A 15,053-nucleotide genomic window follows, 5' to 3' on the forward strand; every position below is an offset into this window, starting at 1 on the left:
ATCAAGAACATTCCAAGACTTATGAGTTAAGACCAAGGCATTTATGACAATAACCAGAGCTGCAAACTTGCATGTTGGCTGATTGCTATCAGCACGCGGCCTGGTGCTAAAAACTGGGCTCCTTCGAGTGGCAAACTGAAGTCTCACCTGTGGGGTGGATGCATCTCCTGGGACCCTTCCCAACTGGGACTCCAGCTTGCTGTTACTTGGGACTTCCCAGCTGCTATTTGAATCTGGATGTAGGTGTCGGACCAGTCTGGTGATATATACTCTGTTATGTCTCTCGAATACTTTTATTCATCCCTTTCTAATGACTGTATATTGAAATTAAGTTAAATAATCTTCTATTAAAAATTAATTAAATCTGCTCGGTTGTGTGAGATGAGTGGTTATTTTGCCAGTGAATCCAACGAACCTTGAAACAGAAAGCAGGCTTTCAGCAAAACAGTATTGTACAATATATCCTTGTTTATTTTGTACATTATAGTTTATACCTCTTAATCCCCTATCCCTATATTGCCCCTTTTGGTAGCACCTTTTTAACTGAGGCTTATTCATTATATAATTAAATATATGGTTTTGCTTGCTACTTCAGTCTTTTATTATACATCTTAATTAATATAATACCTTAAACATGATAGTCTCTCCACTTTGCAAATAATAAAATGTGTCTAGACCCGTGAATATTATGTAATATATAATAGGGTCAGGGTTAACATCTCATTTTCTTCCAACTTTATAAATAAAATATCTGAATGCTACAGCTTTATATTCAAAACCTAGTTATAGAAGTGCTCAAAAAATAAAAGAATGGGATAAGTCAAAGGGTTACAGGAGCCAATTTGAAAGAGCTCCCAATGGCCAAAATGTGGAACAATTTGAACAACAAAATATATAACATAGTGTGAAGTTATAATCCAAAGTATAAAATAAATATCTTTGAAATCAGTCCACATTGACATAGATAAATGATTAAATACACAAATAAATAGGAACAAATAAATGGGAAACGAAATCCCCTAAAGAATTTCAAATTATATATATAGATACTGCCCCCATCCAGGAAATGGAGATTAATACCTCCTTTACCATTGCCCTTTGAGTGTGGACTCTAGTAACTCCTTCACAAAGAATAGAGTATGGAAAGGGACAAAGGGTGGGGTGGAAGTGGAAGTTTAACTTTAGAGTGGAGAAACTTAGCAAACACAATAAATCGTGGGTCAAAGTTTACATCACCAGGTTGTATTGGTAGCAGGTACCCTTTGATAAGATGTGATAAAAATATGCTGTTGGTAGTATGTAACCTATGACAAGATACATGGGAATGGACCTTCACCCCTGTGGTCTTTGTCACCAAAACCCTTAACCCCAGTCTAACCATAAGAAAAGACACGTGTCAAACCCAAATTGAGTGGCGTTCTACAAAATACCTAACCAGTACTCGAAAGTGTAAAGGTTATGAAACACAGAGAATGTCTGAGAAACTGTCACAGATCAGAGGAGACTATAAAATACAATACTCAATGTAATGTTTTATCCTAGATGGATCCTAAAGCAGAAAAAGAATATTAGGGGGAAGAAAAACAGAACTAATGAAATCTAAATAAGGTGTAGAGTTTAGTGGAGTTTAGTTAAAAGTAATGTACCACTGTCACTTCCTTAGTTGTTTCAATGCAACTTTGAAATATGTTAACAATAGAGAGTCTGGGGGGAGCAGGGGAGGTAATGTGGCAACTTCCTATATTATCTTTGCAACACCTTTGCAAGTACAAAACTATTATAAAACAAATAGTTCATTAAAAGATAGAACTGCATGCCCATACCTGCATTTTCAAACTCAGAGCCACTGTAGATCATATACCAACTCTAGAAAAAACAACTTAGATCTAGCCATTAGCAATAGACATTGATTCCTGGAACCCCCTAGAGTATCATAAAGGACAATGATTCAGCCATGCAATTGTTAAACTGGCTGTTGTTCTAAAGTAACTATGTTTCCATTCTTAATCTCTCAATCGAGCACTCATTTTCCAAAATGTCAGCTCTGAACAAGCTAAACTCCTTTATAGCTGTTAGAAAGGAACCTCAGAGAGTCCTTATCACAGGCAGAGCTGGTCTAAACCTGATCCAGCCTGTTTCCAATCTCATCTTCCGCCCTCCCCCATTGTCACCCCATCCAGTTTAACAATTAATTTTCAATTCTCTAAATCTGCCGTGACATATGCCTTGATATTTTATTGAACATACAGTTATCTCTGCCTAGAAAGTTATTTATGCTTTACCTCTGATTGTTATATCCTTCAAGATTCAATTCATTTCTCTTTTACAGCCACCTTTCTAACTTCCCCCAGGTCACTTTTTTTTTCTTTCTGTTCTCCCATAAAACCTTGCATATTCTATTATAATACTTATTTGCATTGTTGTCTTTCACACCAGCATGTAAACTTTGAAGGAAATGAGCCTACTTCTATTTTTTCACTGTTACATACTTAGCATGTATAAAGTGCCTCATGCAGTCAGTGCTTAATAAATGCACATAACATGAATGAATGAAACAAAAAGTTTAGTAGTTGTCAAAGAAATTATTTTTCTAAGTTACCTAGGGTAAGACCAGTGTGTGAAATAATTTAAATCTGTCATTCATTTAAATGTTTATGATCTAACAGATCCTCAAAAAATTAGAGCACAGGGTGAGTAACTGAATTACTTTTTGGAATAAAATATATTTTAACATATTTGCATAACATATGAAGCTATTGAATGGGAAATAGTATGCTATTTACATTTCAGTAGGTGAGTATTTCTTTTAAAAGCAGTAAAAAATGATAAACAGTTTAAATGACTGGGTTATGTAATTTTTTTTAGCTCTGTAGTATCTCTCAGAGGTACTTGTTTTTAGGTTGGTATTATCAATATTACAAGAATTAGTAAAATATGTTTAGAGCATATTAGCAATCTAAAAATAAGTAAATTTTAACCAGTATCAGAGGAAAGACATACAGTTAAAATATCAATTTGTGAAAACCTTTATATCTATAAGTTAGGGACTATGTAAATGTATGATGATATTATTTTTGAGCATAATAATTTCAAAATACATACTAATTTCATTGAGAAAACAGTAGAGAACAATTCACTTGGAAGAAAGAAGTCTGGGTTCCAGCCTTAGATCAGTTATTAGCTAGATTTGCCACACTAAACCAATTAAGTAATGTTTGAATCTCAGTGATTTTGAACATGAAATTAGGCATTAATATTTGCTCTGCCTTCTCATATTGTTATTGGAAGATCACCTTAAATAATGAGTGTGTAAATTCTTTGAACTATTCAAGTATGATTCACATGTATAATATTGTTTTTATATTACACATAAAACCGCAGAGGAACTTTTAGTGAAATCTCAGATCTTTTTATTATGACACACTCTCTGCCAAACTGTATAAGCAAAGACTATTTTTCAATATATGGGAGTGGGAGTTGGACTTATATAAAGACAAATGCGAACAAACAAAGACACAAGAAACTAACAACTTTGATGTAATGCAGTCAAATGCAGTGGGGATAAAATTCTCACAACTCTTATGTCACAGAAGGAAAACATGCCTTGAGCCTCCCATGAAGTAAAAAAAACAAAACTTCTCTCAGGACCTTGCCTCAGAACTCCAAGGTATCCCTTTACCACCCTCAACCTCCATTCAAAGACATTAGTAAGACAAAGTTTATGTCCATACATTAAATAAAAGAAGCACTTTGCCAGTTTGTGTGTTGACCAGTTTTAGATCCTTGATTCTAGCACAGATCAGCAAAATGGAACTATTCTGGTGCTTACCAAGCCATTTTGAAATTTGGTAAAAATAAAATTTTCCCCTGATTTTTGATATTTTTCTTTCCAGAAATCTGATAGTCACTTGTAGTCCTTATAATGAAGGATAAATAAGGGGAATCATAGTGAAGACCTCTACATAAAACAGCATTATCTTATTGGCATTAAAAAAAATGTTCAAGTGGCTAAAACACTCCCTTTACATGTTATTTTTCTTGTTTTGAGAAACGCATACACTCATTTTTTTTCTATATACACTTTTGACTGGCAGAGATCTTCATGGTGGCAGAGGTTGGGGATATGAAGAGAAGTAAGACATGAGCTTTTGTTCTTAAGGTGATTACTTTCCTTGGAGGGATTCAATCAAGTCTACAGCCATTGTAATACAGATTGTTAAGGATTTAGAGAGAGATGTCTGCTCTGAGAACCAAGGAGGGTCAAGTGAAGCATCACAGAAGAAACGAGGCTTGAGCCCAATCTGTAAGAAGAAAAAAATTTTGCCATGAATATGGTTGTAAGTGGAACATTATGTAGAAGGAGAATGTCTGTGAAAACACAAAATTATGAACAAATATGATAAACGTAGGGAATGGCAAGTAACATGTATGGTATGTGTTATTTTCTTAGAACTTCCCTAACAAAGTACCAAAAACTGTGACTTAGAACACCTGATGTGCATTGTCTCACAGTTCTGGAGGCTAGAAATCTAAGATCAAGGTATCGGCAGGATTGGTTCCTTCTGAGGGCTGTGAGGAAGCATCAGATCCACAGCTTCTTGTGGTTTGCTGGCAGTTTTTGGTGTTCCTTGTGTTGTAGATGTATCACTCCGATTGCTGCCTTCCTCTTCACATGAAGTTCCTCCTGGGTTCATGTCTGTCTCTGTGTCCAAATCTTCCCTTTTTAGGGGACATAATTCAACCCATCACAGTATGAGTATGGCTAGAATACAGGATGTATAAGAAGGCGGAATGGGGAAAGGGGAAATGGCTAAGAGCACAGAAATGGGAACAGAAGGGTGGGCCCAGATTTCTTAAAGTAGACTTTCTAAGTGGAAACACAAGCACTTTCTCCAAACATAACAATTTAAGTGGATGCGTTTTAAGGACGGAGATGAGTACTCTACCTGCAATAAGAGGAATTGGCTCTCTGTCATTGCTAATCACAGACTTAAGGAATTATTCAATCTTTAGTTTCTCAATTCTCAAGGAAAATGTCTGTAAAGTATTACAGAAATAAACAAGAATCATAGAAGTGCAGATATTAGTCAAGTTAAACTACTTTATTAAAATAAAATAGACATGAATCTGGAGCTCAAAAGATTTTTTAAAAAATATTTCTTTCAAAGTAATTATACCCTTGAGCTTCAACCATTTTGCTTACAGCTTATTCATGGACAGCTCTCCTCTGTCAACCCCTGCTTTTTCTCCCAACTTGTCATTCCTCATGGCTTTCCTTCCTACTTCATCTAACCTAAGATGCGTAATGCCCATGACTCCAGAAAGCACAGGCTACCTCCTTCTGCTACATCTGCCCTTAAGTCCCCAAGCCTTGCTTGAATTTGGTCACTCACCTGCTTCACTCCCACACCCAGCTTGCTGAGTGCCATGGGTGTCCTCCATCGCCAGCTGGGAGTTTGGTGCCCCTCCACGAATAGCTTCCAAACCCAAATGAGCGGTCAGTGCTGCTCACCAAGCCATAAACATGAGCCTCCCCCCTACCTGGGAGAAGGCTTTCTAAAATTCCTGTCTCCTCAAGATCTTTCCACTGCTGCCCCTATTTGTCAGCCAATAAATTAATTTAAAACTTCACAGAGAAATTAGTTTTTCTGGTTTTCCCTCTCTCTATTTCTGTTCAGATATTTTCATTAGGATTTGTGAATTCACAAGTACATATACTTTAAAAAAATTTTTTTAATTTAATTTAAAAACTTTAATATTATATTGGAGTATAGTTGATTAACAATGTTGTGTTTGTTTCAGGCATACAGCAAAGTGATTCAGTTATACATATACATGTATCTATTCTTTTTCAAGTTCTTTTCCCATTTAGGTTCATAGATAACCAGCAAGGACCTACTGCATATACTTTACCTCTAGTTTTGCAGAAAATGTTCACCTCTCTTCAGTAGGTCTAATCCTTAGATTGGTGACATTGGTCCTACTGTGTTCCTCTGTTGGACTTTGTCCTGTCAGTGACTCCTGGCATTTGTCCCTCTTCCTCTCAACTGGCTCCTTCTGAATATACCATAAATATATTCATGTCTCTTACATTAAAACACACACACACACACACACACACATATGTGCTATTCAAGAAATACCTCCAGCTCTCTCCTTCCTTGTTCTTGGAGAAAGAGAGAAGTAAATCAAACCTACCTCTGTTTCATCACCTCCTTTGAATGATTCTTCAACTTACTGAGGTTTGCATTCCAGGCCTACTGCTCCACTGATCCATAGCTGCAAATCCAGTGTCATTTTTTAGTTCAGTTGGTATTTGCAGGACATATTTGCTTCCTCAACAGCTTTCTTGGAATATTCCTCAAGGGCTTCAACACAATATACCCTAAGATGAACTTTATAAATCTACTCTTCCTCCTATTCATCATCTTGGTGAACAACATCACCCTTCACACAAGCCAGGTATCTGGGTGTCTTCCAATTCTCCTGTTTCTCTCATTTCCTATGTTTAAATAGTTACCAAATCAATTGGTCTCTTGTATATATTCTGCCTCTCCATTTCCATGGCTGCTTCTGTGGTGAATGTGCATGATTTTTCACTGGGCTATACAAATAGGATTTCATACCACTTTTATATTTCTTACAAGCTTAAAAATCACACGTTAACTACTCCCTCCTGGCCTAGGATAAATCCAATCTCCTTAGAATGGCATTAAAATGCTCCCTCTCTGGTTTGACCAATGTCTAAATTATCTTTTGTTTTTGTTTGGCTGTGGTGAGCCACAGATTCCCCAGAGACTTCCTGATGAAAGCTATAGATTGTTTCTTTAGAAAATCACACATTCCCCCATACATACAAGTTCACACTTTATTATAGTCCTATCCAGGGGGTTCACAGACTCCTTGAGATCTATCCATGAATTCCATGGTTCCCCCCAATCTCTTGTCCATTCTGTAATGCTTCTTGCTTCATGATGCTTCCTCATACAAGCCCTGCCTGCCCCATTTACTTGATAAACAGAATAAAACCCACTCATCTCCTCCCCATTAGCCTAAGGTCACCTCTAGACCTATATTCTCTCCTCACACATACAGATCTGTGTTATTTCTCTCCTTCATGACCCTATTATATATGACCTCTATCAAAAGATAATAAAATAACCTAAGGTAGATAGTGTAATTGAAGGCAAAGGAGCTTTGGAGTAAGAATAACATGGGTTTAAATGCATGGCAGAAATGGATATATTCAGGAAACAGTATAATATCCTCTGGCCCAGGTACTGAGAGTTTAAGTTTGAGGAAGGAGAAATTTCTTCTGACAAATTAGTACCATCTGAAGCTTTATGATGGAAGTGGCATTTAAACCAGTTTTAAAAACTGTATAGGATTTGGAAGTAGAGAAGAAGATAAGAATTCTCAGAACTAGATGACATTTACTAAGCTGATTTCAATTTTAGAAATTGGAACCTTAATTGTATCATTAGACTCTTTTTATAGTATTATATTAATCACAAGAAATTAATTTTAATATGATTCATGTGACTTACTCCCTGACATATATCTTTATTTCTTATTAGAAATGTTATTTTTTGTAATTTATGCTGAGTTCATTTTTCTAATTGTAAGTTCATCATTATATTTACTGATTTGTAAGATTTGAGACATTGTTTCATCAATTTTTTAAAATTGAAGCATAGTTGATTTATAATGTTTCAGGTGTATAGCAAAGTGATTCAGTTAAATATACATATGTGTGTGTATATATATATATATATATATATATATATATATATACACACACATATATATATACTTTTCCACATTCTTCCCCATTATAGGTTATTACAAGATATCGAATATAGTTCCCTGTGCTAAAGTAGATCCTTGTTGTTTATCTATTTTATATATAGTAGTGTGTATCTGTTAATCCCAATATCCCAATTTATCCAAACCCCCTCCCCCCTTTCCCTTTGGTAATTATGTTTGTTTTCCAGGCCTATGAGTCCATTTCTGTTTTGTAAATAAATTCATTTGTATCATATTTTTTATTCCACATATAAGTGATATCATATGATATTTGTCTTTCTCTGTCTGACTTACTTTACTTAGTATGATAATCTCTAGGTCCATCCATGTTGCTACCAATGGCATTATTTCATTCATTTTTAATGGCTGAGTAATATTCCATTGTATCAAGATACCACATCTTCTTTATCCATTCATCTGTCGATGGACATTTAGGTTGCTTCCATGTCTTGGCTATTGTAAATAGTGCTGCTGTGAACGTTGAGGTGTATGGATCTTTCAAATTAGAGTTCTCTTCAGCTATATGCCCAGGAGTGGGATTGCAGGATCATATGGTAACTCTATTTTTACTTTTTAAGGAACCTCCATACTGTTCTCCACAGTGGCTGCACCAATTTACATTCCCACCAACAGAGTGGGAGGGTTCCCTTTTCTCCACACCCTCTCTAGCATTGATTATTTTTAGAGTTTTTTATGATGGTCATTCTGAGTGGTGTGAGGCCGTACCTCATTGTAGTTTTGATTTGCGTTTCTCTAATAATTAGCAATGTTGAGCATCTTTTCAGGTGCCTGTTGGCCATCTGGATGTCTTCTTTGGAGAAATGTCTGTTTCTGCTGTTTTTTGATTGGATTTTTTTTATATTGAGTTGTATGAGCTGTTTATATATTTTTGAAATTAAGCCCTTGTCAGTAGCATCATTTGCAAATATTTTCTTCCATTCCATATGTTGTCTTTTTGTTTATGGTTTCCTTTGCTCTGCAAAAGCTTTTAAGTTTAATTAGGTCCCATTGTTTATTTTTGCTTTTGTTTCCATTACTGTAGGAGATGGATTCAAAAAAATATTGCTGCAATTTATGTCAGAGTGTTCTGCCTATGTCTTCCTCTAGGAATTTTATAGTATCCAGTCTTACATTTGGGTCATTAATCCATTTTAAGATTATTTTTGTATATGGTGTTAGAAAATGTTCTAATTTTATTCTTTTACATGTAGCTGTCCAGTTTTCCCAGTACCAGTTATTGAAGAGACTGTCTTTTCTCCATTATATATTCTTGCCTTCTTTGTCATAGATTAATTGACTGTAAGTGTGTGGGTTTATTTCTGGACTTTCTAACCTGTTCCATTGATCTATGTGTTTGGTTTTGTGCCAGTACTATACTGTTTTAATTACTGTAGTTTTGTAATACAGTCTGAAGTCAGGCAGCATGGTTCCTCCAGCTCCATTCTTCTTTCTCAAGCTTGTTTTGGCTATTTGGGGTCTTTTGTGCTTCCATACAAATTAAAAAGCTTTTTGTTCCAGTTTTGTGAAAAATACCATTTGTAATTTGATAAAGATTGCATTGAATCTGTATATTGCCTTGGGCAATATGGTCATATTAGAATACTGATTCTTCCAATTCAACAACATGGTTCATCAAATACGTTTTTAGGAAATCTTATGGGAAATTCCTTAAGAAAGTGTTCTATGGGCTAACAGGCTTGTGGTTTGTACTAGCATGTCTCTGAGAAGTTCTAAGGTAAAGAAAGTTCACTTGCCTTACTCAACTCTTCACAGTTTATCTGATGATAGAACACCCTTTTCCATAATAGCTGTTGTTATCTCCAAGGACTATTTCTTCACACTTTGAGGAATTATAATGAACTATAAATAGTCATCTTGTATGAACTCTTTTTCCAGATAGAACTATTTATTAAGCATCAAGATACGTTTGTTCTATATTTTTATTTACATCTCAAAGTTTCCAAAATATTCCTTAACTTAAAATACTTAAATCATTGGTCATGTATGTGTTTCAAAAATTTTTTCACCTATTATAAGAGAACTATATTAATATATTCTCAAATCAAATCACAATATTAGAGATTTTTTGGAACTAAAGAGATGGCTAGATTTCAGATGGTCTTCTCCTTCACCAGTCATTTGAGGAAACTGGAGCCTAGAGAAGTTTAAGAAATTTGTAAATATTACAGAGCCATTCAATAGTGGAATGAAGGCTTAAAAGGGTATGTCTTGAGTAAGAGCCCAGTGTTCTTTTGTTGTTCACTAATCTAATCCATTGCTTAATAATGAATTTATAAATAATGAAACTGATCCTGTTATGATGACAGCTGAGATTTTTCATGACTTAAAGTTCAAAACAAAAACTATAAGAGTTTACGGAAATGTCTGATTTCAAATATATCCTCATTACTAAACATTGTTGAAATCATAGTTGACCTAATTGAGAACAAAAGCTTTAAAATAATTCAGAAATAAAATTGTAGTATTCTGAAAGCATGTTTTTAAAATATCTCATCTTTTGGAAATATTAACTTTATAAAATCCAAAATGTAAAGTCGAAGTCTGATTCTTTTTCTTCCTATTTTCTTGTTTGGTTTTTCATTTAATATAAAGTTTTCTTACAACATGAAACCACTCTTGAGGATAAAAGTCATTGGGAGAACACAGCAGATTGTGCTTACTCGTTGATTCTAACCAGTGGTTTACGAATAAGTTTTCCCAAGGCAGAGGCATTTCCATCTGTTAGAAATAGGGACCTTCAAAACTTGTTTCCACAATGGCACAATATCATAGCTCCTTCTTTACTAACTTTGAAAAAAATCAGGAGATATTATCAACCACAAAATAATAAAGTAAAATTTAAGAGGGAAAATGTATTCTTTCCCCTTCTCATATGAAGTTACTGTCTTTTACTATAATTTCATTTCATTACTCAGAATGCCATAATAATACAGTGTTTAGGAGCTGTCAAGGTATAAGGGCACATGCTCCTACATTTCTTTTACTTAAAGAAAGTGAGTATTTTTGTATATATTAAAAAACCTCTTTACTTCCAGGAAATACACCCAACCTTTTCAAGATTAAGGAAATAACATACATTGTATGCTATGTTAACAAGACAATATTAAATGTGAAATAGAAGTCCAGTGGACTTAGCTCCAACATGTCTATAACTTTATCATCATGTGGAAAAATTAATGTTGCAAAGTCAAACATGGCAATAAAATGTACAGAATAAGATATATTTGCTAAACATAAGGCATATTTGCTGAAGGATAGACTCAAAATATTGAATCATTAGTAAGAGTATATGTTATGTTGAGAAATCCTATGTGTAAATTTACAATGTTTTAATCTTTCAGATATTCTACTCTCCACTGGCCCTCTTCATACCACCTTCAGTCTATGCTGTTCATCTTCAGTTCAATCTCCTCTACCAGTTTTGGATCCACACAAAGGTAATTTTTTTTCTTAAGTTTTATACCTAAATAGCCTAAAGCAATGTCCTAGAAATCCACTAGCAGCTGATTTATTGTGTAAGAAAAACCTTTGTCTGCCTTCTTTAAGGAGAAACATGTGTTCATTTTTATTCCTTTTTACTGAATATATATTGCAACGTTTATAAGAAGCAATGAGGCCAGTTGGTCTCAATTAAATAAAATAATTTTTGAACTGTTAAGTACCAAAATGTTTTAATACTGTACTCAATACAATATCTTCCTGTATTACAGTTTATTAAACATAAAGATGTTGAAATTCATTTCAATTTAGAGATATAAATTTATATATATGTATATATTTGTGAATATTTTGTTTATATATTTAATATATACTAGTTATAATTTATATGTAAAATAGAATTTCTTGTTATATAATGAACAATATTCAATTATATAAGGCATATAATGTTTATACATTTTTATTTATATATACATATATATATCAATCGGTGGAAACTGTTTGAAAACTCCTTGAAAAACACTTAATGCTTAAAGAAATTATCTAAATATTTTTTGATTGGAAATCTGTCTCTAGTTTTAGAGTTTAGGTTTTATTTAAAGAGTGTTCAATAAGTTTTTTTCTTCCAGAAAAGTGAACAAATATAATTTCTTGGGTCTTCTGTGGTATTTCAAATTGTCAGACTTGGATGTTTGCAGATAGATCATTAAGCAACTGATTGTTTTATGAACTATCATACTGATCTGGTTGTTAAATACCAAAAATCACAGACCCTGAAAAATTCTTACTTATGCACATTAGAACCCTTTCAAGCATTTGGTATTTATCAGAAGCCTTTTGAAGTTCTAGAGGAAGCATGCTGACAGGTGTTGCAACTGGTTGAACACTACCACAAATCACAGCTGCATTAGATGCCAAAGCTTGATACAACAAAGTGCATTATTTCATTAATCTGCAGTATTTCATGCTACTGATTTACTTGGAATAAAGAGACTGTTACCATGACTTTGGACGTATGTGGCATTATTTGAAGATCTGTCATGAAATAGTATTGCATTTTATGGTAGCTGACATACATCAAACAGTCAGTACTACAACCATCTGAAAGAGTTGTTGAGGCCAATTCTGACTCTGGAGGTCAAAGACAAATTTGTTTAAATCAGTGGAGGGAAGCTTTCTGATGATTTACATGGAGGGGTTAAAGGAGAAATACGTTTTTATAGCAGCTCTGCTCCAGGTCCTGCCATGTGTTGGGTCTGGAATTAGTCTGGATACAGAATAATGGTGCCTAAGTAACTTTTGCCTTTTCCTGTGGCCCTCCGAGAAGTCCATGAGCCAGGGCTTGTGTTCTATCCTAAGAAGTAAATGGGGAGTAGAGGAAAGCCAGTGGTCAGACATTTCTTTTAAGCTCAGAAGCTCCATGTGGCTTCATTCTAACTTGAAAGCAATGCATTAGAGCCTCTCACTTGTGTTGTACTTTAGACTTTTGCAAGTACTGTACACGTATAGTTACTACAGTTCAGCGGCACAGAAGTAAGAGCATATCTTCTGAAATTAAGGTTTGATTCTTGGAATTTTAAATTATACATTAGCTGTGAGTACATTTCTAAAATTTTTACAGCTGTGTACTTAATTGCATTAATTATTATAGACAGCATACTACCATTTGTTTACTAATAACAGAACCACTCAGGAAGTAGAGCCAAGAGATTTGTAACAGTGGCTGCTTCTGGAGAGAGGAGCAAGTGATATAAAGAACTGGAGTGAGGAGAAGACTTAACCTTTTTAAAAGAAAAAAAATATTATCATGCTTTTGCCCTACTTTTTAGAGATTAATACATATTAGATTAAGAAATAACAAATAAAAACTGAAAACAGTGGCCTTCAGCCTAGAAAAATACCCACTTTGTGACTCTAAAATATGTTAGCCCCTTTAGGCCACTTTGGCACTGTTTATTTTCAGGCATCATACTTGGGTCTCCATTCACAGAAACAATATATGAGCCATAGATGTGGCAGTATTGACCAAAGAGCCCTGTACATACCTGGATGGAGGTTTGATTTCTTAGTTATTTCACTTCTACTGACATCCATAAAATCACTTTTCACTGAGGGGAATCTGGCCTAAAGGAGGTATGATTTTCTAAAAGTGAAGAAAAGTTTATTCACTTCAATCAGATAAGGATAAGAGGAAGAAAAAAAAACTAACAACATGTTTTTGAAAGATTGTAAATGAGAGATAAAGTAGGTCATATAACGAACTAAAGAGTTTATAAAGAAATTTTCTGCTTAGTTTTGAGTTACTTCAATGAAGAAACAATAGCATCTATCTCTTCCTCTTTTTGAAAGTTACAAAACATTCTGCTTAAAACTGTACCCTGTTGCTTAATTTTTATGACAATGTTTTTGTTTATTGTTCATTCATCTAAAGTGTCTGCAGTCCATAGTCAATTATATACTTTTCTTATGAGTTTGCTAAATGTAATTAGAAAAAGATTTATTTAATACATGTTTTAAACTTAGTAACTATGGAATATTGGAATTATTTTTTAAGATATTAGATGATATTTGGGTGTCAGCTGATTTAGATAATACAGTAACGGTAGTAACTTTATCTGTTACCTTTGATTTAACTTAAATTTGCTATCATATTGTTCATATACATATCAGATGATGCTTGAGCAAATAAATATAAAAATAATTACTTGGTATTGAAGATTTGAACCATATGATTCGATGAGTTTTATAGTGTTAAACTGAAGCTTCTACATGGAACATTATTTTCAGTTACAAACATGAGTGATATCTTTATGTACTAATATGGACGGATCTCCAAATAAATCAAGTTACATAACAGGGTATAGTGTATACTAATATTTATATGTCAATAAAGAAAACAACTCTATGTTTTGTATGTTCACATATGCCTAAAATGACTCTAGAAATACATGTAGGTAGCCAACAGTTTTCCCAGGGGAGGGATATTTGGGATGGCTGGGAGATAGGATTACAATGAATTGTTAACATTAATTTTACCCAGTCTAATGTGGGTTAAGAGCTATCTTTTGGTGGTAATACTTCCCTAATAACTAACGATGTTGAACAGTATTACATGTATTTATTGGACACTGATACATTTGCTTTAATGAACTGTCTGTTCAAACTCTTATTTTTTATTAAGTTGTTTGCCTAATTGATTTGTTGAAATTCTTTATAGATTCTAGATATAAATCAATGTCAAATATATGTATTTTAAATGTTCCCTCAGCTTGTAGCATGCCTTTTTATTTTCTTCCTGATGACTTTTCATGAAAAGAAATATTGAATTTTGAAGATTAATTTATCATTTAAAAATTTTATGGTTAGTTTCACTGTATTTTCTCTAAGAAATATTTGACTATCACAAACTTTCAAATAAATTATCTTAGGATTTCTTTTGGAATTTTTTGAACTTTAATTTTCTCTTTGGGTCTGTAATATTGGAACAAATTTCTGTGAATGGCATTTGGTAGGGGTCAAAATTTATTATCTCTATACACATCCTCTTAACTCCAGCACTATTTGTTGTGGAGACTTTCTTTTATCCATTGAGCTATTTGGGTTCTTTGTTGAAAAGAAATTGACCATATATGTGGTTGAATCTAATTTTAGACTTCTCTTTGATTTGTCTCCTCTTATACAAATCCCTCACTTTATAGATTACTATATCTTTATAGGAAGAACTGTTTGTACAAGTTGTAAACTAATTTAAAATTCTCTAGGATGTCTCCCATGTACGATTTTATGGC

At 33.8% G+C, this 15,053-nt stretch overlaps 1 protein-coding gene across 5 annotated transcripts in view; it reads left to right on the forward strand.

Moving 5' to 3' along the window:
• The window catches only part of AGMO (alkylglycerol monooxygenase), a 347,764-nt gene that overhangs the window by 110,291 nt on the left and 222,420 nt on the right, over positions 1 to 15,053 (forward strand). For all 5 annotated transcript variants that reach the window (XM_082632052.1, XM_082632050.1, XM_082632051.1 and 2 more), the window contains exon 5: positions 11,169 to 11,264. In XM_082632052.1, coding sequence (XP_082488178.1) covers positions 11,169 to 11,264 — 96 coding nt within the window. The remainder of the gene's footprint in view (positions 1 to 11,168; positions 11,265 to 15,053) is intronic.

Source organism: Mesoplodon mirus (genome assembly GCF_964341445.2).
Source record: "Mesoplodon mirus genome assembly, chromosome: 9".
NCBI lineage: Eukaryota > Metazoa > Chordata > Mammalia > Artiodactyla > Ziphiidae > Mesoplodon > Mesoplodon mirus.